The 26,866-nt window shown below is 33.0% G+C and overlaps 1 protein-coding gene across 5 annotated transcripts; it reads right to left on the bottom strand.

The window, feature by feature from the left end:
• Positions 1-110: 110 nt before the first annotated feature.
• LOC139498707 (pumilio homolog 1-like) lies at positions 111-25,605 on the bottom strand. 5 transcript variants are annotated; one of them, XM_071287228.1, is made up of 21 exons: positions 25,492-25,605; positions 24,994-25,243; positions 24,494-24,553; positions 22,842-22,980; positions 21,719-21,828; positions 20,922-20,936; positions 19,000-19,223; positions 17,841-18,069; positions 15,210-15,288; positions 13,423-13,503; positions 12,662-12,898; positions 12,197-12,337; positions 10,478-10,594; positions 8,166-8,288; positions 7,303-7,479; positions 5,743-5,875; positions 5,003-5,137; positions 4,080-4,476; positions 3,121-3,368; positions 2,437-2,520; positions 111-1,388 (listed from the first exon to the last, which is right to left on the bottom strand). In XM_071287228.1, the coding sequence occupies exons 2-21, from the start codon at positions 25,198-25,200 to the stop codon at positions 1,145-1,147; spliced, it is 3,180 nt and encodes a 1,059-aa protein (XP_071143329.1). In that variant the 5' UTR covers positions 25,201-25,243; positions 25,492-25,605; the 3' UTR covers positions 111-1,144. The 5 variants fall into 5 exon arrangements, with proteins under 5 accessions (XP_071143329.1, XP_071143330.1, XP_071143331.1 ...); XM_071287229.1 differs by lacking the exon at positions 8,166-8,288; XM_071287230.1 differs by lacking the exon at positions 8,166-8,288 and having other exon boundaries at positions 12,686-12,898.
• Positions 25,606-26,866: the final 1,261 nt, after the last annotated feature.

The following is a 26,866-nucleotide window of genomic DNA, read 5'->3' as shown; positions in this document are numbered from 1 at the left end:
TCTCAGGTTTCCTGTCTAGACGGTCGAAAGTTTGTTGACCATCGATTATTAATTTTCATTTAAACAAACTCTTTTGATTTTGGATACTGTGTGACTTTACCAATTGCAAATATCAACATAAAACAAACTAATTAACTGTTTTTGAGAGCGAAAGAACAATCCAGTATATCATTTTCATTCTGATAGAATTTTTAATGGTTTTATTACAGGCGTTTGTAAAAATAAAAATGCAGACTATTTCTTAACATAAATAGATTGAGCATTGTATTTTGTTTCAATGCAATCAATTCATTCCATCTTGTAAGTTCTCATGAAAAAATGTATTTTATTTCATCTAAATCATAAGGTAGCATCCTCCTATGTTTATTGAATAATGTTCTATAAACTTTTATCTTCAATTGGAGTGTTTATTCAGTTTATACATTAATAATATAAAGTACTTTTCTGTAACTATTTTCCAAAAGTTATTTCAATATGTCAGCAGTTCATGACCCAAGATTTTTATTGAAACATTTCTAAGCTATTCATGATATGTGTTTTTTCTTTCTTCACATAAGTCTTGAGTAATTAACTCAACCTATCTTTAACATTTCATTGGCAAATCTACATAAATCTTTTAACTCATAGAATCTCATTTAAAATTATACCCAAAATATGTATCACTGATACTATTACATGCACAAAAGTTTATGCCAAATAATAAAAATCTTCCAATTTTTTTCTATTTACATGCACCATATTAAAAAACACTTAGATAGAAACTGAAGAAAAAACAGAAAAAGAAATCTTCAGAATATTCAACTAAATGCAAAAGAAATGAAAAAAAAAAAAAATCTTCAACAGAAACAAACATAATTATGAGAAATCAACAAAATAAGACATAAACAAAAATAAAATACAGAAACTACCAAAAATGTAATTCTGATCTTCAAAAAAACAAAAACTCTTTTCAAAAAAGTTAACAAAAGTATTTTACATTAATGCTGGACTTCATCACTTTGACCACATAATTATACTCAAAAGAAAAATTAATTTTCAATTAAACCACTTCTTCAATGTGACATTTAAATGGTCATTACAACAGAACTTTACATTAAACTTCTAACTTCCAATCAATGGGGTAGGTACATGGATCTACGTCTAGTCACGGAAGAGTGCCGTTAGGGGGCATACCAATGGGTCCCAAATCAGAGTTATTCTTCATAAAGAACTTTTCCAGCTTGGCCAAGATATGTTTGCCATATGTATATTTTCTCAGTGTGGCAATGTGTGGCCTTATCTTATGCATCAGGATTTTCCTTTGTTGGGGCTCTGCCACATCTATCATTTTCTGTACCACATAGTTAGCAAACTGGTCCTTCATCATGGTGTACAAGGCACTGTGTGGACTATAAATAGAAAAAAAAAGATTGAATATTGTGTGTTTATACATGGCAAGAGTTAATTCGTTTTAGTACTAGTAATGACATACACATTTTCAGTTTCTTAATAAAACACATTTGCATGGTATATAGTAATATTATTCATTACTATATCATTATTATCTGTATGCATTATGTTTTTCTTTGTTGACATACCCTACAGCCAGTTATTTCCATGGGCGTAAATTTTTGCGATTTTCACTGAATAAGGCATACAAAACATTTTGGCGGTTACAATTTTGGAGGATTCAAAACTTTGATCAATACCTTTGAATGAGCACCATTAAATTGGCGAAATTTATTTTGGCGATTTTGTTCTATCCGAAAAAATAAGCGAAAAATTTACACCCCGTGAAAATAACCCGCTATAGGTAGTGGTTTGTTTTATTAGTGATTAAGATTATAACAAAATGTTGACTACTGTAACATTATTTTGACATTTTTACCTATCATGTCCTTGTTTTGTCCACACATTGTTGTTTATATAATGGAATTTTATAAAAGTGTCATTTAAGTAAGATGTTTATAAAACTAGAACTATAAAACCAGGTTTAATCCCTTGATTTCTACACAAGGAAAGGTTGGTACCAAGTCAGGAATATGACTGATGTTTTCCATTCGATTGATGTGTTCGCGAGTGTTATTTTGCCATTTGATATTAGGGACTGTCCGTTATGATTTTTGCTTCCAAGATCAGTTTTTTTTTTTTTGTTACTTTACTTACAATTGCAATAACTTGCTGTATAAAATAACTAAATGTTGGTATACAAAAACATTGAGTTCTTATTATACAGAAATAATCATTAAGAATGAGAAATTTTAGTTTCATTCCTGCATATGCATGGTCTTTTAATTTTAGTCTTTTTCTCTAAGCTAAAAGATCATTTCCATCTTTTTTTTTTGTGTCATGAAATTTTTGTGTGTTGATCACAGAGACAACTAAAAATTTAACATCCATGTCTTTGGACCGTGGCAGGTTAGTTATAACTTCTTTTTACACACTAAAAATACTCACCCATCATTAAGAGAACAGACTTCTTCAATCAGGAAGGCCTTCTCTGTTCGAGATGAATGAGAAACACACTTCTCTACAACATTGCTACAAAACAAATAATAATTTAAAACTATTAGTTACACTCAATGGAAGGTAAACATATTAACTGGAATTTTTATTACCAAAAAAAATCTATCAAATAAGAATTCAAAATTCCAAACTATTTATATAATAACTAATCGAAGAATTCATGAGAAAAATATTCAACGAGTGACTGAACAACACATTAATTCAGGAATGTGTGTAGTGCATGTGTTAATTATCAGTGTTGTGAGGTCACGAGTGGAATATATTTTGATATTTGAATTATTTGACTAGTTATTCTTTTTATTACATTGGCAATGGCTTTTTAAAAAAAAAAAAAATTAGAGAAGAAAACAAAAGGAACTATTATCATTTTCGTTCACGTTTTGTTATGATCCGACATAATTGACATCTTGAGGAGTGAAATAACCATGTTTATTTCACATGTGGAATTGTTCGTTTTTATTTCACTGGGAAACCAATGTAATCATTGCAACCAATGTAATAAACTGTTTGATTTGATAATGAAGAATGAATCTTCTGGTTTAATTCTCAGTCAGATCTGTTTAATATTAAGGTTTTGTCAGTATGCATTAATTTTCCTGGTTTTTAGTTAATTACCTTGCAAACTTGTGTTGACTAAGGGGAACAACTTTGCCCCTCATCTCATTAACAATCCTACTTTTATCTTCAGGAGCTCCGTGTTCCAGCACGTGTTGAATGACATAGTTCCCATACTGGTCCTGTACCAGTCTGTCAGTATATTGATGGAGCTCATCCAGGATAGGTTTAGTCTGTTCCTGTATACAGTGTTCTAAGATCCTCTGAATCACTCTACACCCATATGGATGTGTTGACAAGGCTAGCACCTAAAGTAAAAAGGATGGAGGATTTCAAGAGCAATAAGCTTAGCTAGATTATAACATGCTAATTCACAAGAAACAGTAATGCATATACCTTACTAGGAGCCGACCAGTCTTGGCTCTTTTAACATATATGCCTACCATCTTTCATTGAAATAAATAATCAGTAAAAAAACATGAAAATTTTTTTCCATAAAGAATTGAAAGATACGATGGCAAGTTGATGAACTCCAGAACACTGAAGATCATATATGAAGGTCTTGTGTACAGTATTTGCAAAAGGCATGATGTGCAGCTGTCAATTTCTTTGTCCTAGGTTCATTCTGCAGTGAAGAAACAACACTGGCTCAGACTCGTCTTTGTAGCATTGTTTCAAAATTGAGAAAAAATATTCATCGAAAGAAATAGATGAGATTGTATTTGAAAAAGAAGGGGATTGATGCAATGAACTGTACTCATATGTTTTGATGCGACACCAACAGCAGTGGATTTTGAAACAACCAATGAAATACATTTTCCCATTTCTTGGCATAAAGTCTGCTATGAACAACTTAAGATTATCTACTAACAAAATGTTTTCCAGTTGTAGTTACATCCTGCAGTGTGAAAATGGTGTATAATACCTTCATAGTTGAAACAAAGTCTCTTTTGGAGAGTTGTCTCATTGGCAATCATACCACATCTTCTTTTTTATATTCAGTAATAATCTCTACATACCTGTCCCTTGAAAGCATCAATTATGAACTGTAAATGACCTGGTTTGACACACTCGATACATTTCTGTACAACATGATTACCATTCTGGTCCTTTACACACTTGAGAACATGGCCGTCTAACTCCTTCACAATTTCAACTTGCAAGTCTTTAGGTATTGTCTCCAAGGCTTTCTGTATGACACGACAACCATACATTTGAAGGGCCAGTGGGAGAACATGCCCACGTAATCTCTGGGCTAATGTCTGTCTCTGATCATTGTCACCAAACTCAAAGAATTTCTGAATAACATAATTTCCAAACACATCAGTCATAAGGTGATAAGCGGCAGCCAGAATTTCATTAAACACCATTGATTTTTCTTGTGATGTAGCCCTCTCCAGCTTCTGTTGAATAAACCTGTAAAATCAAACCAGATTTCAATACCTACATTTTCAATTCATACATGGTACATCAGACATTAAGTACACAGCATTAAAGAATTGCTGGTCCAAAAACCAACTGATTTGATCCATGAAATATTAAGTGAAAGAGATGGGAAAACTTTTGTCAAACATCTGATCCTACACCTTGCTGTTAAATAGTACAAAATGTTCCTGTGGTAAAGAGGTAAGACAGATTAATCATCTATTTCTCAATCTAAATATATCCGGATATTTTCCATTGTTCTAAAATGGTTAACAAAATTTTCTCCCATTCAGCAAATGTTCCTTTCTATAAAGATTTTATATGAAACTTTTTTCAAGGACAAATACAAAAATAAAAGAATAGATCGATTCAAATTTTCTATTATTTTTTAGTAATCAAACCTGATTTATTATCCAACGTTTGATGCAGAACAAGGGTCCTAGTGTTCTTTAGAGCATTTTTTACAACATCAAGATGTAAATTGTGTAATGTACATCATGAAAATCTAGATTGTTACCTTGATCCATGTTGATCTTGTGAGAATTCTACAACATGATTTGTGAGATCTTTAAGTTGAAGATTTGGAATTCGGTTATTTCTGAAATCTTCCAACAACCGACTCCTTCCTGTTACCTCTTTGGACATACTTGCACTGAAAAAATTATAAAACGAAATATATAAACAAAATATAATGTGTATGCAAAAACTTAGGGTGTACATACATTTCTTCTTATTGTGATTGGCTGTGGCCTTGACAGATCCAAATTCTTTCATGCAGAGTAAAATCATAAGTCTTTTAGAGCACATAAGGTTAAATATTCAATTCATTTTTCAGTGAACACAAAATTTTGAAATGCAAGAAGCACTAGAATTAGGTATGTCATAACATGTATAAAGAAAGATAACTCCAATTTTTAAATTAATTTTGACATGCTGTGTAATTTCTTTAAAGTATGGTTATGCACATACACATCATTTGTAACATGAATATCTGAAGTTCATTATTTTAGTCCTTATATAATGTAGATCACTACAAGTCTTCATTGTTGAAAACATTTTACATCCTTGGCTTTTAAATATTCGGCTTTGAGCGATCCTGATGAATGAAAATCCAGAAAAGCACTGATGCATGAATTTATTCAACATGTTGTTCTGGTTTTTTATCTGTCACCTGAACCGAAACACACATTCATAAATTGACATTTTATAAACAAATACTCTGTAACCTCAAAGTGAATACACTTTAAATATATATACCTTCTATTGGCTATTGTTCTGTTTGGGAAAAGAGAACTTGTGAAAATACCATTAGCAGATCCAATGGACCCATTTCTGTAACGTGTCTCAGCACCAGGGGCAGCGTTATACAGTCTTGGTCCATTTGCCATACCTTCAAAAATGTAATTAATGTTAAATAATTAAACATTTCCTTTTCAATATTTTAAGTAAGGTCTTGGTGCAGTTTCTTCATTTATAGGAAAAGGTTCTACATAAAATAATTTTTAGAAAGCTTGCATTAGTAAGCTAGACAATTTGAGGTTTTGATAAATCAAATTTTAGAAGACCTTTTTTCATTACTTACTTTTGACTACTGAGTATAAAATTATTTGACAGTACAATCAAGCTTACAGTCTATAATTTGGGATCAAAATTGGGATGTTTGGCAATTCAATCATGTATACAAAACATAAAACAGTTAACTTATTTTTTACCCAAATTTCACAAATTTGGGTCAAAAATAAGTTAAGCTTGATTTTATTTCTTTTGGTAAATCTTACTTGACAGAATACTAGAATGTCCAACAACAGTTGGTTACCTGTGGAAAACTAAAATACTCCACAGTCCATCATCACAAACAGGACTTGATTACAATACCAGCATACCTCCCAAAAACATACACTCACCCAGAGCAAGGTTTATAGATGAGCCTGATAGAGATGGTGGTGGTGTCATAGACTGTCCTGGTTGGACCAAAGCAATGGGACCACAAGGAGACCCCATACTTGTCATGGACCCACAAACAACATACACTTACCCAGAGCAAGGTTTGATGATGAGCCTGATAGAGATGGTGGTGGTGTCATAGACTGTCCTGGTTGGACCAAACCAATGGGACCACAAGGAGACCCCCATACCTGTCATGGACCCACAAACAACATACACTCACCCAGAGCAAGGTTTGATGATGAGCCTAATAGAGATGGTGGTGGTGTCATAGACTATCCTGGTTGGACCAAACCAATGGGACCACAAGGAGACCCCCATACCTGTCATGGACCCACAAACAACATACACTTACCCAGAGCAAGGTTTGATGATGAGCCTGATAGAGATGGTGGTGGTGTCATACTGTCCTGGTTGGACCAGACCCATGTGACCAGCAGGAGACCCCATACTTGTCATGGACCCACAAACAACATACACTCACCCAGAGCAAGGTTTGATGATGAGCCTGATAGAGATGGTGGTGGTGTCATACTGTCCTGGTTGGACCAGACCCATGTGACCAGCAGGAGACCCCATACCTGTCATGGACCCACAAACAACATACACTTACCCAGAGCAAGGTTTGATGATGAGCCTGATAGAGATGGTGGTGGTGTCATGGACTGTCCTGGTTGGACCAGACCCATGGGACCAGCAGGAGACCCCATACCTGTCATGGACCCACAAACAACATACACTTACCCAGAGCAAGGTTTGATGATGAGCCTGATAGAGATGGTGGTGGTGTCATACTGTCCTGGTTGGACCAGACCCATGGGACCACAAGGAGACCCCATACCTGTCATGGACCCACAAACAACATACACTTACCCAGAGCAAGGTTTGATGATGAGCCTGATAGAGATGGTGGTGGTGTCATGGACTGTCCTGGTTGGACCAGACCCATGGGACCAGCAGGAGACCCCATACTTGTCATGGACCCATAGAACTGGTTCAGCTGTGGTAACTGTTGCCTTTGTTTGTATTCTAACGAGTCTCTCCTTTGACCTACAAACCAAATATTACCGCTATTGGAATTCAGAAAAATGTTTTTAAAATATGAACATACTAAGAAACAATTTAAGATAACAAGAAGTAAAAGTACTATAATTGTTAAATTTTGGAAGTGTTAGTAATATGTTAAAAGGAGAATAAATAAAGAAATTAAAAGAACCTTGCATGTTTTATGATAAGCCATTACTGGGTTTATTATCTTATTTTTGCAAATAATTTTTGTACTGTCATGACATTTAACGAGTCAAACTGTTTTAAAAAAAGTTTCAGACTTCACACTTGAATATAAATGATCAAATCTTGCATATCTTACTGAAGAACTTTTGGAGAAATACTGTAATTTATAACATACAAGGTCCTTTATAAAACATTTCTGAACTAGAAATTTCGACAAATTCAACACCAATTTTCATATAAATAAATCTACAATGGTATAAAATTCTGCTTTTTCTGCCTTCTTTACAAATGCTGGCTTTCCTAAATGTGTCTAACTCACATTTATTTTCTTTTACAAAAATAGTTCTATAAATCTTTTTTCTATTACAAGATAGAATCTCTACGCATAAAAAACCTAATGATTGCATCACAATCTAGTGATATAGTTGGACACATTTATAAAGCATCAGAACTTGATGAAAACTTATAAAATTTTTAATCATGACAAAAAATTGTTCACCAACCAGAGCCGATTGTTCCCGGAGAAGGCATGTTGTTAAGGCCTGTGTTGCCATAGTTACTTGGCTGAGGTGTGAACAGACTGGACGTGCCCTGTGTGAAACCAAGACTACTGCTCGGTGTGTAGCCTAAAACAGACGCAGAGTTTTCTTCATTATCAAATAATTCAAAAATATCTAAAGAAAATCTCACACAGGCAAACCACCTTAAAGGATTCAGAATAGATTTTGTGCTTTCCCAGAAATTTTTGTTAGATGATATCAATTTTCTTTTAAAATTTCCCACAGTTTATATTGATGTAGTGAAAAGGATCCATGATAGCTGCTGATCGACTCATCCACAATAAAAAGGCCCCTGGTTTTTATTTTGTTGTAAAACTTCAATGATCAGTAGCCAATATTGCACAAGCCTGACAAGATCTAACCAACTGTGTTATTGCATCAGTAAATAAAGACTCCATTTCAATAATACTTTAAAATTCTTATGCTAAATAACAATGCCACAAGACTTTTCAAAGCAAACTTTAGCATTCCATGTCATAATGAAAATTAGACAGTTTGTCAAAATTTTAAGATATTCAATAAATGCATTTATTATACAAAATGGAATTCTGCAACTCTCTGCACCAAAATCTTTACCAACTACTAGTTCAAAGACAAATATTCAAACATTTGTCTTTAAGTGTCTAAACAGATTTTTGCTAAATTTTAATAGTCAGGGGCATCAGACTAGTAACTAAAGGAATAGACTGTCATTCCTAAAATTTATCAAAAGTCATATCTAGAAGAAACTCAAAAGTATTCATTTATTTAAATTATGTAAATCTTTATTATTGCGCCAATTTAACAAAATGATTCTGTTAAAAAAATTCAAAACCATCAACTAGTAGATAATGGTTACAAATATACTGTTCAGTGTTGACTAATATTATGTAATTTAATAATAACTCTGTAGCAGTTATTCAATAATTTGTAATAATGCGTTTCAAAAAAATAAGCTTTGGTTCTAAAAATAATCTGAAATCTATCTGCTATTCTGAATCCTTCATCTAAATGCAACAAAATTTTTGAACCCTTTTGTGACCTTTTTGAAATCACCCAATGAAAAGAAAGCAGAAAAGTCTGCATGCATATTAAATTTCCAAATAAACTAACACACCATCATTAAGTAACCCCATCACCAGAAACCTCTCCCTCAAATATCAACAATTCATGTAGTAACAACATGTAACAAAAGTGTCTGTTTGGTATGAAGCTGCTTTAATTTCAAAGAACAAAATTATCAGAGAAATAGATTACAAGGAATCAGGAATCCTAAATATGGTGAATTCATTACTTTTTGAGCTATACCAATTTTAGTGGATTTCATTGCTATAGGCCAAGGTGAACCACAAATTAAAATTGTCAACTATTAATGAATTTTCTATAGACTTGTATACAGACTATTGTAAAACCATGTGATCAAATATCAATGAAAATACTATTTTTCCTTATTCCATGTAAATTGGTAACCCATGAAAAAAAACAAGTCCACAGTATGGTGGATAATAAATGGCCCAGTGAAAGTTTTAAAAGGTTAATTATTTGCATATATATAGCTATTCATAGAACAAAAAGTTTCTAGCCGCAAAGCAAAACATTTACCAGCGTAAGGATAATTTAAAACTTGTCAATGTTGTTACTATCAGAATATTGTTGACAATGCACCATGCTATGTTAACCTAGCAGGGAATAATTTATTTCCTGAAATCAAGCTTCAAGCACGCCTGAAGTATGATCTCTATGTACAAGCTGTTTAATGAATCGCACGTTAACAACAGCTTGCATAATGAGGTTATAACCATGCCTAAATCTTGCTTCCTAAAATGAAACTGAAATTTTAGATCTAAAAATATGATATCAACTAATTAATTGTATTTGTAGTATTTAGCAAGAATAAAATTACTGGCAATATCACACAGCCAAAACACACACAACTGTAACAAAACATCTTGTTAGGGAGGTTTAATTCTAAAATGATTACTCCAATAATTTAATCTTTGCACAAGATTAAAATCAATAATAATTGATGTCTGATTGGTTAAAACAAAAGTTGATTTAGCAGTTATAAAACTGATCATAAACTTAAAGGCTAAATTTTTGAGTTTCATAGTTCAACGAATTCTACTATTTGCCATAGATTCTCTTAAAGAGGAATTTATAAAAAGCATAATGATGCAAGCTCTTCTTGAATTTGAACGAGAATGAAGCAGCATTCATGTGGAAGTTTGAGTTGACAAACATTGGATAAAGCAATGCAGCATACAAGCCGGTCTTACCCAAAGAATTTTGTGTTGATGAACTGGAGCTGGAATAGACCACAGGCGGAGTTGTCTGATGTTGTTGTGCTTGGGTGGTCAGAAGTCTCAACGGATTGCTGCCTAATGCAGCACCACCTGAAATCATTAGTAGGTTAAAGTTCAAAGGTCATGCAAATCAACAAATAGGTTAAAGATGTTTATTCCATTCAAATGTAAACATCACAATCTTGTGATTTAAAGAGATATAAGAAATTTTAGAATGTTTAAGAATCAGATACTGAGATACTGAATTAGTTCAAGATTTTGAATGAAATAAAGTTACAAAACAAATGCTGCACGTGGTCATGATGTTGAGAATCAGTTTGAATTTGTTCTTATTCAAAATAGAAATAGAATCTTCCTAGGTCATGCCAAGGAAAAAGAGGCAGTTCTTCAAAAACATTTCACATTCAAATGGAATAACATGTGAGAAAATTGAATAAATGTGCAAAAACTTAAAATACCAAATCCCCAGGCATTGTATAAACATATGGTATAATAAGTCATCTGATTTGTGTGTTTATATAGATTACTTAATTAAAAGCTCTTTAATACAATAATCTGTTATTGCGTACAAATGAACCAGACCTACAAGCAATTCATAAACTTCTCTCAGAGGAGTTATCTCTCTTTTGAGTGACAGTTTTACAAGTAAGGTAACTTCATTTCTATTCATAACATTCAAGCTATATGGTACTTGCATTGGAAATCAGAAATGAAACAACTTAAGAGGGCTATTCCTTAAAAAATGCCAAAAATTACAAGCAAGTTGAAAAGATCAGCATAAAAGAGAAACAAAATCTAAAGTAACAATACTTTTATCATCCTTTGTTTTCTTTTTATAACTAGTATATGGTCGGTTTCAGTGAAATATATTATCAGGTCTTTAATGCTGTTGTTCAATTTCTAGGTTCACTTTCAAATCTTTTTGTTTTAGGTTTTGAAACATACAATATCTAAATGGCATAAGGGCTTTTCCAGAATTAATTGTATTGGGGGTTTTCATCAAATTTTTTTTAAGAAAATATCAAATTAGAATTTATGCATGGTGGGGTCAATAAAAGTGCCTTCCGACCCATTCATTACTAAATTTTCTTGGATAATTTTCCGTGAAAAGTGTTAGTTCCAGTTCTCTTAATAGATCTTGAATCTGATTATGACGTATACTTTTTAATATTTCAATGTACCTTGCTTGAATTTTCAAAGCACCTATTCTGAAGATCCAAAATCCTAGCAACAGAAAAATATTAACATTGTCCATGTACTGCAACCCACAAAGATATCATAACTTGTCCTGACTTACCATTATTTTCTGTGTAAGTACCTTCTTGTATATAAGAAATGCAAATCTTCCAATTCCAAATTTTCTTGTAACTTGATCTTGTATTAATTTGACCTTGACAAATAATTACCAATGCCACACCAATGGTTGTCAACTCACCAAGAGTTCCCAAAGGTCCTGGATGATTCACTGTCTAGGGGTCAGTTATTATTTACAGGTCTGAATAAAACTTCTCTGGATAATCAATAGTTAAATAACCATTAAGTTTTACCTTTCCCATGTTTTTTTTAACTGGGTCTCTATTAAAGTGATGCCCTCCATTTCTGTAGTTACCAATAATACATTTCCTCATAAATTCCTAAAAGTGATAAGGTGATAACCTCTGACGATTTAAGACAAATAGAAAACTGTTTTACCTTGTTGGTTGCCAGATGCACTGACAAGAACTGGCGCTGGTGGTACTAAACGAACAGGAGTTCCCAGACCACGTGGATTACCCATCACCAACTGTCCGTTCTGATCATAATATGCTGGTGCAAGTATCTGGTACTGTGATACTACAAAGTAATGCAAAATTTTATTTATACTTTATAATCCATAAATAATTTCAAAAAAACAAACTTTTATATATTTCGGTGAAACCTGGAATGTTTTCCCTTGCTGTCCAATTAATTATATGATGCTTATGAGAATTCAGAAAAAAAGAGAGTATAAATTTATATATAATATATATATATTGTGTCTGAATTTTAAAGTACAGACCTTGCTTTGTCAGTCTTTTTTTCTTGTAAGTGAATTCCACTGTATTATTGCATCTAATATGTTAAATACTTATTCTTAGGAATGTTAGGTCCATGTACACTGATATTTCAATGATTTACCAGAAGTCATATCTTTAAACTCACTAGGAGCATTTGGAGTTAATGGCTGTGATGAATCATTCTGTTGTGACGGGGTCAGTGGTCGTCCTGTTTGGTTCCTCATCATCTGTTGCTGTTGTTGTTGCTGTGATGACATACCCTGCGGTGTCTGTTGTCCTTGTTGTTGAATGAGATTTGCAGGGTAGATCCCCCAGGGTGCCTGCACTCCATAATACTGGGGATGTAATACAGTTGGTCCTGTCAATATGAAACTTGTCAAAAAAAGATGTTACAACACACCCCTGAGTGGAAAATATTGTCCTCTTTTTTAAAATAGAACTTGAATGTCCATATTCATTGCATTTTAACAAATTCAGATTCAACAACTAAAATTTGAACAATGTAATGTTCTGAAGACTATTTTTTTCACTTTAGGTTAACGGTAACAGCATGGTCTTCACAACATTTGTTAGTTTTCAACTAAATTTAATAGAAGCAAAATATATAAAACTGGAAGATTATAAATAATTACGGGTTAGTTTAAAATGGAGAATGCAAAACTAAAAATCAAAATAAAACTTTCATATAATAATATTTCCATTCAAAAACGGCATATTAAAAAAAAAATAAAGCTTCCAAGTAGTGTAAAAGTTGAACATGTTAACAAGTTTCACATTTCTACTACATTTATAAGAGCAATGTACAACAATGACAGAAGATTTAAAAAATGTAAAAAGGAGAAAAACTTGGAAGCCACTAATGAAATATAGAAAATATTGTACCTGCAAGTGGAATGCCCACGGCGTAAGGATCCTGTGCGCTCAGGACGTAGGGTGTTGGTGTTATGCCATTGGGGGCCAGGCCTACGTAAAGAGCACACACCAAATAAGCCATGCCATCAAATAACATGCACATGTTCACATTTATTAACATTGAAAGACCAAGCTTCTCATTAGAACTTAAATATTTTGAGCAAAACATTTATGGTCAGAATTTACAATTTTTCTTTGAATATACAGACTTCGTCCCAAAATTTGCAACTTTGCACTTTTTTTGAAAATTTATCAATTTCTCTCCCAAGCATATTTCAAATACGTGTTTACTTTGGATTTGATTGATAGAGACAGTATATTAAAACTGCTATGATCAAAACTTAATACATAAACAACTGAATAAACTGTTTTATTCTTATTATTTAATAGGACAACCAGCCCAAATGAGGGAAAAACAATTAGCCAATTACAATCAGACTAAAGATTTCAGTGATAATTGATATCAATAATAACAGCATTTCAATTCAATAAGTGTGAACATGTCTCAACATCAATTTGTTACAATATTAAAAAAAAGTTTGCCACAAATTTATCTTTTTTCAATTTGCCAGATATTGCGTATGATATACGAGCAAGCATTTTTTTTTTAAATTCCCCATGGCCCCAACCCAACAAGTTCAATGTAAATGTATTTGAAATCATGAAGAAATCTTTATTTGTCAACTAAATCTGATTCTCTAAAGCAAATGACTATAAAACTTTCATAAAATTGTATTAAAGGTCCAACTCCCTACAACAAAGCAAATGTATCCCTGTTAAGACACCCCCACTCCAAACGTTTCCTCTCCATCTTAATAAATATATACATTGTTTATAGAAAACTTTTACAGACTGTGAAAACTGCATGTAGTATTGGGATCAAGTGAATCTGCTTGTCCAAGTAAATATCAGTGATTATAAAAAAAAACTGGAAAGATTTTCTAAAATCACTGCCTTTTAATTACTGGGAACAGCTGTGGAAGAAAATGTGTGGAACAAACTTTTTTTTAAAGATTATAACTTTTGTATAATAAAAATACACATGCCGATTGTACATAACACAATATAAATCAAAATAATAATAAAATTACAAAATAAATGGTAAAGCAATTTAAAAAGGTAACAAAAATACATTAACATTTAAACAGTTATTCAATGATGGTCATTAATTGTTCTGTACTGTTCAACTAAACATGACCAAATATAGTGTTCAGTACATCGAATACTGTTTAAGTAAACATAACCTTTCTTTGTAGGACTTTTTCCGTGGTTTTTTTAATATTATATTTTTCACAAGATTTTTTTAGTATTATTCGTATCCACGTTAACTTTGAAAACCTCCTGCTTATCATATTTTTCTATTGGTTAACAGTACTGAACATTCTGAAAATTGCTTGTTACCTAGCTTTCCAAGGTACAAAATCATATCAAAGAAGCCAAAGACAAGTAATAGTAATTAACACAATTGTGTGTGTGTTTTATATAATGATAAGAATTGTTCAAGTTGTGTTGTGTGTCATAATATTTTGCATAGTTGTTTTCCCTCAAAGATTCACATGTACATTTTTTTTTATATATATATATATATTTTTTTTTAAGAGTATAGGTTCCTCAATATCATGAACTTTCGAAAAAAGATATAGCATGATATGCTCCTCTATGATAATTATTTGAAAGTCTTAGCACAAACTGTTGATAGCAATAGATTGCATTTTTTAATAAACATTTTTCAAAGAACATTTTTTCTCAATACCCACCTAGTTGTTGCTGTTGAGTAGCAAGGGCGTACTGTTGTTGTGTCAGCACTGCAATGGGCTGTTGTTGTCTTTGTAGTAACTGAAAATATACAAATAAACTTATGATAAATATGCATACAGGCCTTGAATATTTAAATTAGTTGTTCATCTTTACCAATGTAAATCAAAAATAAGTACCCAACAATGAATCAACAGCATGTGTACTGACAGAAATGCACTTAGCTATACTCTAGATATACTAGCTCACTAGCTGTACAAAAATGTATATTGGTCTCACCATGTAGAATTGTTACAAAGTTAACATTCCCAGTCATCTACACAAGAAGACAAGATTGTGTCAACTAAGAATTTTAATATATGCACCGTATGTCACTTCACAGTGGTGATTCAACTGTCAAGTCGGCTTAATTAATGCAATAGCAGTTGGTTTTTTTATTGTCACAAAAGAAATTAAGATTTGTTCTATAAAATAATACATCACATAAATTAAACCACTGCAAGTCCTGACCACTTTCATTAAGATTCTTGCAGTGATAGCTCCTTTAAAAGTTCAGGTAATATTTTATTGTTTGACATAATGGAAGAAGATATTTTGTTGGCAAGTAGAAAGTACTTAAACCAAATCTTTAACTTACATCGGTGGACAGACAGACTGACACATAGATTATGAAATTAAAATGCCCTTCTACTTCATGTATATACCACAACAGGTCATAACAATTTACTCATGGCAAATCACAACCTTAATTATACTTTTTCTTGGGATTTCAAGGTTTTACAAAAGTTTGCATACAAGCCTACAAGAAATATGTACTTCCTTAAACATTTTAATTATTTTTTTGTTGTTCATCTTTACCAGGAAAATTGGTTCCCAACAATGAATCCACTGTATTTTACACAAATTAATGCCAAGAGCTGTATGGTGTTGTATTTGATTTAAAAGTGTTACAAAGTTGACACTCCCAGTCATTAACACAAGAAGACAAGATTGTGTCAACTAAGATTTTAATATATGCACCGTATGTCACTTCACAGTGGTGGTTCAACTGTCAAGTCGGCTTAATTAATGCAATGGAAGTTGGTTTTTTTAGTATTAAAAGGGTAATATAGGGTTGTTTAATGAAAATAAACATCACATACTTGACATGAATGATTGAACCATGTTTCAAGTTGATTGGACTTCCAACTCATCAAAAACTACTTTGACAGCTTACAAACTTTTTAAGGTTATAACTTTTCCTATATTTACAAGTTTCGCACAAGCCTGAGAAATATCAACTTCCCTGAACATTTTTATTTGTTGTTCAGCTTTAACACAGAAATTGGTACCAAACGATGAATCCACAGTATCTGTTTTCACACAAATGTCAAGAGTTGTATGGTGTATTTAAATCTTTAACTTAAATGGGTGGACAAACAGACTGACACACAGACATTAAAATCAAAATGTTGTTTATCTTTACCACGAAAATTGGCACTCAATAATGAATCTACACAAATGTCAAGTGTTGTACATGGTGTTATATTTGATTTAAAAGTGTTACAAAGTTAACATTCCTAGTCATCTACATAAGAAGACAAGATTTTGTCAACTAAGATTTTAATGTATGCACCGTATGTCACTTCACAGTGGTAATTCAACTGTCAAGTCGGCTTAATTAATGCAATGGCAGTTGGGTTTTTTTTTATTGTTGGAAGGGTTATTTAGGGTTGTTCTATGAAAATGTACATCACATACATGACATGGAACATTTTTTAAATTTTAAATTGGTTGGTGTCATATATACACTTTATATACATGTAGTACCAAAATGGACACATAGTTCATGGATGCCCCTCTAGTACTATCATTTTTTATGTACAGTGGACCGTGAAATTGGGGTCAAAACTCATATAGGAAATATGAGTGTACTAAGTTTCAAGTTGATTGGACTTCAACTTTATCATAAACTACCTTGACCAAAAATGTTAACCTAAAGCAGGAGACGGACAAAAGAAGACAGACTAAAAACATACTGCCCTTCAGTGGGTCATGAAAAAAATAGAAATTGAAAATCTTGAAGTTGAAGTCTACCAATCAGGTTAAAGGGAACTTAGTGAAATACTGTGTTACTATGTTGACACTCCCAGTCATCTACATACATTAGGACAAGATTGTGTCAACTAAGATTTTAATATATGCACCGTATGTCACTTCACAGTGGCGATTCAACTGTCAAGTCGGCTTAATTAGTGCAATGGCTACTGTTCTTTGATGACTGAAATCCACGATAAATATGTGACCAAATAAAGACATTTGATTTCCAATTTAACAAGTAGATAGTTGTCATGCTTTGTGTAAAATATTCTACACGTTCTATAATTCATATTATTTAAATACAAACATATTAAAATTTGATAAGCATTGGTTGACAAGTTCTCAAGTTATTGCTGTTTGGTGTGAGCCAAGACTCACTGTTGAAGGCTGTACTTTTGACAAATTGTGATTTGGATGAAGAGTTGTCGCATTGGCACTCATACCACATCTTATTTCTTTTTGGCATGAGGCATCACAAATAACTGTTGTAGAGGATATATGTTTTGCTTTTTTGTTATTTTGATTGTGAATGCAAATTGTTGAAATCCCAGTACCTGAGCATAGTCCATATTAAAGTTTGGACTATCCATTGATGGCATCATCTGATTGTTATAGTCAAAGTGGCCAGGGTCCAGACCCATGGGTTCAAATGGAGGTGGGTCCAACTGGAAACCAGGCTGCTGGAACTGGTTCTGGTTGTCAAAGAAATCATTGTCTTTGTTAGGTCCACCCATTTGATTCATCTTGTTTTCATCTATAGGACTGTTCTGTCGACTGCTCCTCCTGAAATACAAAGATTTAAATATCTGTCAAAAAATACACATCTTAAATTTCAGTTATTATTTATAGATGTATTCTGTTTTCTGCTCTTTGATCGTGTAGTCTTCTTGACACATTCCACTATTCCATTCTCAATTTTATCATTTATTTTTTTAGGGTACCAATTTTCAAGGTTTTGCTCAAGTCTGAAAACAAGCATATACATATCTTGCACTTCATTGAACATTTAAATTTGTGGTTTAATTGATACGAAATCTAAGAATATTAATTTCCTACAAATAAAAACTAATCCATCGTATGCTGATGTAACTATCTCATATCTGTAATCTTAACTTTACTTCTCTAAAAAATTTATCTATGCAACTAACTTTGGATTTCTGTACACATTTGCTACACAAAATTCTTGCATCTGTACATGTATCAAGTTTACACTGTTGACAACCCTGGTCAGGATGCCATAACTGTATAAACTCTGAATTTAATATATGCACCGTATGTCACTTCACAGTGGTGAATCAACTGTCAAGTCGGCTTAATTAGTGCAAAATTACAAAATAGTTTCAATTTTATTGTTGCTTATTTCTAAAGCAGAGTTTGTTGAAAGAGAATAAATCTTTACGCTTTTGAGATTTTTGAGATTTTTATTGCTTCAGCAAATCGTATTTTGAATATAAAATTTGGTAATCATATACATTTTGTACATGGAAGTTAACAAATTGACATTTTTGGTAACCTGCATTACAGATTACTACTTCTAAAACTAATTTTATTAAAAGATATGGAATGATCTAGTGTAATTATTTTTTCAACACCCTTAATTTTCACGAGAATTTCTTCCCTGGGTATTTAGTTATAGCTAACCTTTTGATAGTTTAATAAAAAAAACACATTTTCTTTTAGAGCCTTCTCAATTTTAGAAAATATCAAACCTACCTAAAAACATTCTCTTCATCAAGCCCATTCTGCATAAGTCCATTATTCTGAATATTTTGCATATTTTGCATATTCTGAATGTTCTGCAAGTTTTCTTTATTCTCGTCGCTTCGGTCTCCATCCCTGCCTTCAAATGGTGATGGAGTTTTACTTTTCTTGTCCTGACCTACATCCCCCATACTTCCATCTTGCTGCTGGACCTGGGAATAGTACCCCGTTGGAACCTAAAGTTTTTTGTTCATATTATTTATTTTCATGCCAGCATGCAATTTACCTTTTTGTAAAATTACAAAACCTAATATGTTATAGTGACAATTCAATTAAATTTAACAAGTGTAGAAAGTAATACCTTCTCAAGCATGTCAAAGACAGGAGTCCTACTGAAGTCCACCATTTTTTTGTATATGAACCCTATTATCTTTCAGAGATGCAAACAGTTTTTTTTTTCCTGTCAGACAATGGGGCCTACAGGGTACCAAGTTTTGCCAGACCCATCAAATTTCTGCCAGACCCATATTTTCACTCAAAAATCAAATGAAATTATGCTATTGAACAAACGTTAATTTTGATTTTGTTGATATTATTATTATTTTAAAATAACCTGTGATTCTTAACAATTGTAGTTTATTGAATAATACATTACATAATATTGATCTGATTAAAAGTTATTCTTCACAAGAGTACTTGGAAACAAGATAGTCATTGGTAGTTTGTTTCATTCTGTTCAAATTCAAAATCTGACTCATAGTCAGAATCATTATCACTCCCAGATTCATTTGTCTTTACAGCTTTATCAACTTGAATAGGTGACTGGTTTGGTCTTTTACCGGGTTTCGACCCACTTACAAATTTTATCGGCCATGACATATTTCCTGAACTTATCAACTATGCTTAATAGACCTCCTTCCTAGAGAGCGAATTTCTAAAACAAAAAACATGACGGAAATACGGAGAATTGTTCGGGGCGAAATGGACAAGGTACGAAAGACTATTACTGAGTGGAAATACTGGTTCCCGGAGTTAGAAAATGCGGGGGAACAGGACATTTACTTTTATTAAAGATGATCGCAATTTTATAAACAAAATACTCTGCCGGGGCCGACGGGGATTTCAGTTTTGGCGGACCCAAGCGGACTTAAATATTGCCGGCCATCAGGTCCTGCACAGCTACAAGTTTTGCCGGACCTGCATAAATTCTGCCCCTTAGGTCCGACAATTAGTTGCATCTCTGATCTTTGTAATGGTATTTAGCTACAAGTCAAATTTTTAGTCTTGATTCATATATATATCGTCTTTCTTGCTCAATTTTGTAGGCTCTTCTAAAACTCTTTGTTTGCTCAAGAGCTTGTGAGCATTTAAAAAGCAAGTTTGTTTTATAAATGGTAAATTATTTGGAATAGATTGAGGTGGACAAAGGGTAACATTCAATATGCTCAACTAGGGCAAGCATTTTTCAATCTGATTAAATGGATTAGACAGTTGGTTTTCACCGCTTGAATGGTTTTACACTAGTAATTTTTGGGGCCCATTATAGCTTGCTGTACAGTGTGAGCCATGGCTCTGTGTTGAAGACAGTATCCTGACCTAAAGGCTATAATTGTTTACTTTTACAAATTGTCACTTTGTTGGAGAGTTGTCTCATTGGCACTCGTACCACATCTTATTATAATGTATGTCCACACTTCACTTATAAGGATTTGACAATTAATTTCCAATCTGCTTTGAGTTTTGAGGTCTCATTTTACTATTAAGTTTGTTGCAGTAATAGCCATTTGAAATATTCAGGAGAATGTATTTCATTGTTAGACAGAAAAGTGATCAGAACAGAGAGTCAACATTTGAGTTGTCAAATTCTTGCATTTATACTAGATCTATATTACAATAAGATTCACCATTCTTGTATTTTGTGTGAATGCACTTACCTTAAATTTTCTCATCTGAAAAGGAAAAATTTGACCTGTAGTAGTGGAGGTTAAAAAATCAAATTGGTCTACAGTTCAGTCCTTTAATCTAAACTAGCCAACACTTTCATTTTAAACTACAACAAATTTAAGTCACAGCTCTCCTCTTTCAAAAGAAATTTATACATTCATTCTCACATTAAAATTGGAAGTCAAGAAACAATACACGTCTTTTAATCCTAATAAGGTGCCTCATTAATTATCTACAAAGACATACCATATTAAGACTATTCATCTTGTAAAAAGTTTTTATAAAGACTAAAAAATTCAAAACAAACAGCTATATGTGTATTAATTCTTTTTAGTGTCTTCAATTTTAAACTAATCTATTTCTCATATGCAAGTTTTAAGTATGGACAAGGAAAAGTATCCAACATCGAAAAGATTTAACATCCCAGATCAATATACTGATAGTTTTATTCATATAAAGTTTGTATGTTTAAATATGTTTATTACACACGAAAGTTAACCAACGCCTGGTGAATTTGTAGTAAGGTTGAGTCCCTGAAGTGGATACCTCGGGTATGCAGAGTCGTTATGATAAAGCACATAAAATGTAAAGAGTCTTATAAAAACAACACTTGAGGGACTGCTGCATCAAATTTATTGATCAACATGTTTCGGTGCCTAAGGCAATAAATTTTATGCAGCAGTCCCTCAAGTGTAATTGTTGGACTTGTAAGACTCTAAAAATATGTTTATTATATTTTGTGTTTTTCATACAAAGTTCTTGTCTACAGCTTAAAATTGTTACATACAAACTGATTAGGTGGCCCTTTCATCCTCATTCTGGCATCCAACTCCTTGCCTGTTGGGGAACCACCACTTAATACATACTCCACCATATCTACACCAAGACCACCTGGCTCTGAAACCATGTATGATTGTCATATTATAGATAGAAACCTGATAAAACAGACTAAATGAATGTTGCATTAAATTCTCGTCTTTTATATTATTTGAATTTTCAATTCAGTTTTTTTTATGATTTTAATCAGACTGTTTGCCTCATAAAAAAATCAAGGATAATTACAATTTTCTTATTTTTAAGGCAGATTTTCCGTGAAACTAAGATATTGATAATTAAAATTAAAAATTAAATAAAAAGTTGATGCTGATACTTATTACCCATTGCAGATTTCTAAAAAGTAAAATTTTTTCAGATTTATTTTATTAAAAATTAAGTTCAGAATATATCATCATGATCAGTACTTCAGTCAGAGCTCAGACATAAATAAGTCTGAATCTGCTTTTGACTCATAGAGGTCTAAATTTGTAAGTTTTAGGATTTGTCTCCCTTTAATGCAAGACAAAATACGACTTTAATAAGTCAAATATTGTTAAGCAAGAAATGATTGACCAAAATCAAAAAGTTGCAAATATCGACTCCTACAAGTCGATAAGTTACCAAAATTGGTTAACTTCAAGACCCACGCATATTTATAAAAAGGTCATGCATCTAAATCAAATAATGACAACATTGAAAGCCAATGCTTTGTCTTTTAAAGAAAAATATGAATGAGAGGCTAAAAAATGGGGGAATCATGTTAATTAACCTTACAATGCAACCACCTGGATCCACACTTAATGAGGTAAAACATCTTTGTTTAGTAAGGATGTTCAATTAGAAAATTAAATATAGATAGCTCAAGTCCTTGTGAACACTCAGACAGGTTTTTGCTGTCACAGGTGGTGTACTTTGGCCACCAAGTCAAGTTTAGTTTTTTCATCAACATAAATAGACCTTAACAAGTCTGTCATTTTATGACTTAGATTAAGTCTAAAATTGAAAACACATTTTTATGATAAATACATGTTTTGACTTCTTTAAGTCAAAAACAGAAATCGACTTGTTTATGTCTGAGCTCTGACTGTACTTACCCATATTTCCTGGATTCCCCCATGAATCATCTCTAGGGGCCATCCATGGGTTACCTGGTGGAAACATCTGTTTACCTGGCTCTACTGGCTTGGGCCCATCCCCCATATCACCCCACAACTTTTTTGCAGAATTCTGCATCTGTTATAAAAATGCAAATACTTTGATTTATAAAGAATATACAAACCTAGCAAAGGGGAGTAAGGATTTTCATGGCAAGATTGAAGTTTATTCTTATTGCTGCATCATACAATGCATGCTCATTTCACTGTGGCAAGGCTGGACGACTTGTGATAAATTTATCGTCAAGTCGACTTGTCCAGATAATTATCTTAACATGTCATTTAGTTTGCATTAAGTCGCCTTTGTCACATCGTATGTCAACTTGCCTAGATATTTATCACAAGATGATTTTAATCTATAATATAAAATTAAACAGACCTAGAAAATTACACTTTCACTTTCTATCAATTTTATTTACGTTTATATCGCTTATATGACCATCAGGAGGATTGGTAGGTCAACTAGATAGTTAATTTGATTGTGTCAAGACTAAAATAAACAGGAAACGAAGCTACATATTATCGAACCCATGCCCTGTAAATAGTTTAATTTAGACTTTATAATTTGGCTAAATATTTAAAATTTTATCATCGGTATAAGAACATCATTCGTAAATATAGCTCAACATGCAGACTTCTTATACGTTCAGGTATTTCACATCCAATTTTTTATGGAAATATTCTTTATAAAGCACAAAGGTGTCAGTATTCACCTCAAAAACTAACAAAACCTTTGAATAGACTTATTAAGAAGGGATATAGTTACGATACTGTTGTCAGGTCTTTAAAGATTGCATATTTTGGCGTTAATATTGATTCACTTATAGGGTCTTTGCATCGGAACTAAACACATTTATTCAAAAACCAATTGTTGGCATGACACGAGTTATGTTCTTCTCATATATGTAATGATGGTATGATACTAAACCTCTAACGGGAAGGATTGTGCCTGATGTTCATATGATGAAATCATAATCTTTCAGTCAGTTTAATTGAAGTCTGGAGCTGGCATGTCAGTTAACTGCTAGTAGTCTGTTGTTATTTATGTATTATTGTCATTTTGTTTATTTTCTTTGGTTACATCTTCTGACATCAGACTCGGACTTCTCTTGAACTGAATTTTAATGTGCATATTGTTATGCATTTACTTTTCTACATTGGCTAGAGGTATAGGGGGAGGGTTGAGATCTCACAAACATGTTTAACCCCGCCGCATTTTTGCGCCTGTCCCAAGTCAGGAGCCTCTGGATTTTGTTAGTCTTGTATTATTTAATTTTAGTTTCTTGTGTACAATTTGGAAATTAGTATGGCGTTCATTATCACTGAACTAGTTTATATTTGTTTAGGGGCCAGTTGAAGGACGCCTCTGGGTGCGGGAATTTCTCGCTACATTGAAGACCTGTTGGTGACCTTCTGCTGTTGTGTTTTTTTCTATGGTCGGGTTGTTGTCTCTGGCACATTCCCCATTTCCATTCTCAATTTTATTTATATGGTTTTAAAATCAAATATTAAAATTTGAGTGAAATCGTTGAACATGACTTTGACAGCTAGTGCCCCTTTGAAGCTTTTTTTCTCAAATTTATTTTACTTACATCTCTGCCTCCAACAGCAAGGTTCTGTAAATCTCTTTCCAAGTCCTGCACATTTCTAGCCTGAAAATTGTTTATTCTTTTAGTTATAATACACGATTTTTCAATTTATTTATTTTCAGGACTAATGTTGTAAATGTGTATCTAAATGTCAAATTGTATGATGTGTCACCCCCCCCCCCCCCCCCCCTCCCTATTCCCCTATTAATATGCTTGTGTGTAGCAACATTTGAAACTAGATAGACATTATCATGTCAATAATAAACAGAAACATAACATGTAGAAATTTTGAGGAACCTGGCACGGGGAAAACCCAAAATATCAAAGTCAAGACATAAGGGCAGACAATGTTGAAAATTAATGCATCTTCAGGAATTCAGTACCAAAAATAGCCTAATCATTGATTTACATTCCTTAAGTTTAATGTTATATAGCTGATCAATGTAAAGGGGATGTTTTCTTTGTCATTATAACTAAACAAACTTGAATGAAAATCACAATACCTGTTCAATTACACTATCGTCACCAATAGCCCAGCGCTTCCCTGGGTAGTTACTGTTCATTTCTGCATCTGGCTGAGGTCGCTGAAAAAAGTAGCCAACAGTTGCATCGTCTTGAGAGCGACTGGAGAAGTTTTGTTGACGAATCCCCGCCATCTCAGGGCCGTTCATCATTCTTGCACTCTGGTTATCCCACGACACTTCATTCATCGTTAATTTTAATAATTTCAAAGCATTCTATGTTCTAATCATTCTGTAAGATAAATGTGCATGTGTGTCTTGAGCTGTCATCGACGTAAACGCATGGGAAAATACAAAATACACTAAATAAATGATCAATAATAAATAATATGGCGGGAGAGTCTACAGGAAGCTCACCAGTCGGAGCGATTTCCCCATTTTATTGCTTTTGTTTTGCAAAAATAATGAATGCAACTGTAACCCAGATGATTTAATAACTTATATAATAATTAAACAATGACCGATGATTTTAATTCTTACCGTGATGACTTCAGATTCCCGTGACCCTGTAACTAGTTTCTCATAACATGGCGATCGACATTGTTTAGAAATATGAATTGCATGTCGGGTACCATGTGTCCATGACGTCATTAAGAGGGAAATTGAAAGTAAAAAATGAAACTAGATATTTGGTTAAGGCGGAAATATAAATTTGATATCGAAAAAATGAGATGCATTGTTAACTTTTTCATGAAATAAGATAAAAAAAAACACAAATAAAGCAGGTCAAGAGATTTTGTTTTTCCTACAATACTACGGTGACCTATGTAGATCTATAGTTGTTACTGATTTCTGTGTCATTTTGGTCTCCGAAGTTGACCTTTTTTTCTAATGATTTACTACGGATTTTTTAACTAACCAACAACTTTCAAAATAGTCCGAGATTACTCTGACGTCCAACGGCTGTTTTGCAAGACACTCTGGGGCCGTGTGACTCCGTGGTCCCACAGACCAGGGGCGGATACAGCCAATTTAAAAAGGGGGAGTCCCAACCCAGGACAAAAAAGGGGGGTCCAAGTATATGTCCCCATCCCAGGTCCCCATTCAAATTAGCATTTAGTGACAACAAGTCGATTAAGGGCACATTTCTTGAATTTTTGCGGTGTAAATTCGAATCGGGGAAAACTATGAACATATATATATATATACACCCTAGAGAAAAGTACCATTATTTTTTTGCAAAGATTAAACTTTTGGAATCATCAGAAAAGAAGGGGAAAAAAGATTACTACTATTTCAAAAGATATGACATTTGTACCATTGAAGGCCATGGCGGCAGAGAACGTATGATTAAAGAACTCGGAATTAATATTGGATATGCTAACCCAGATAGCAAACATGTGTTGGGCCAATATTGGCATTCTGTTGGCAACATTGTTGGGCCAATGTTGGAAAACTATGTTGGGCCAACGTCATTTTGCTCATCGGCCCTCAGTTGGCCCAACATGTTGGGTCTTTGTTGGCCCAACATAAGTATGCCAACAAGGTTAACTATTTGCCAACAATCTGCCAACAATGTCAACTATTTGCCAACAGTCTACCAACGTCGTCTAGTTTTAAAATTATGTTGGACCAATGTTGGTCGAACAGCAGTATGCCAACAATGGCTTCAGTCTGTCAAACATGTTTTTCATGCATTTCATGTTATGTATTATAAATATTTATCTTTACTATATAAAGTATATTATATTGGCAGGTCAATCTCGGCTGTCATGTGGAGAGTGTGATATTACACTCGTGTCAAATGAGCAGCTGAGTTTAGTTCACTAGTTTAACAACTTGCAGAAACTAAATCAAATTTTATTTGTTTTTTTGGGCTGGTTTTAAGTATTTTTTGTTTGTGCATAAAATTATT

Source organism: Mytilus edulis, chromosome 12, assembly GCF_963676685.1.
Source record: "Mytilus edulis chromosome 12, xbMytEdul2.2, whole genome shotgun sequence".
In the NCBI taxonomy this organism is placed as follows: Eukaryota; Metazoa; Mollusca; class Bivalvia; order Mytilida; family Mytilidae; genus Mytilus; species Mytilus edulis.
This window is presented reverse-complemented; position numbering and strand designations above follow the sequence as displayed.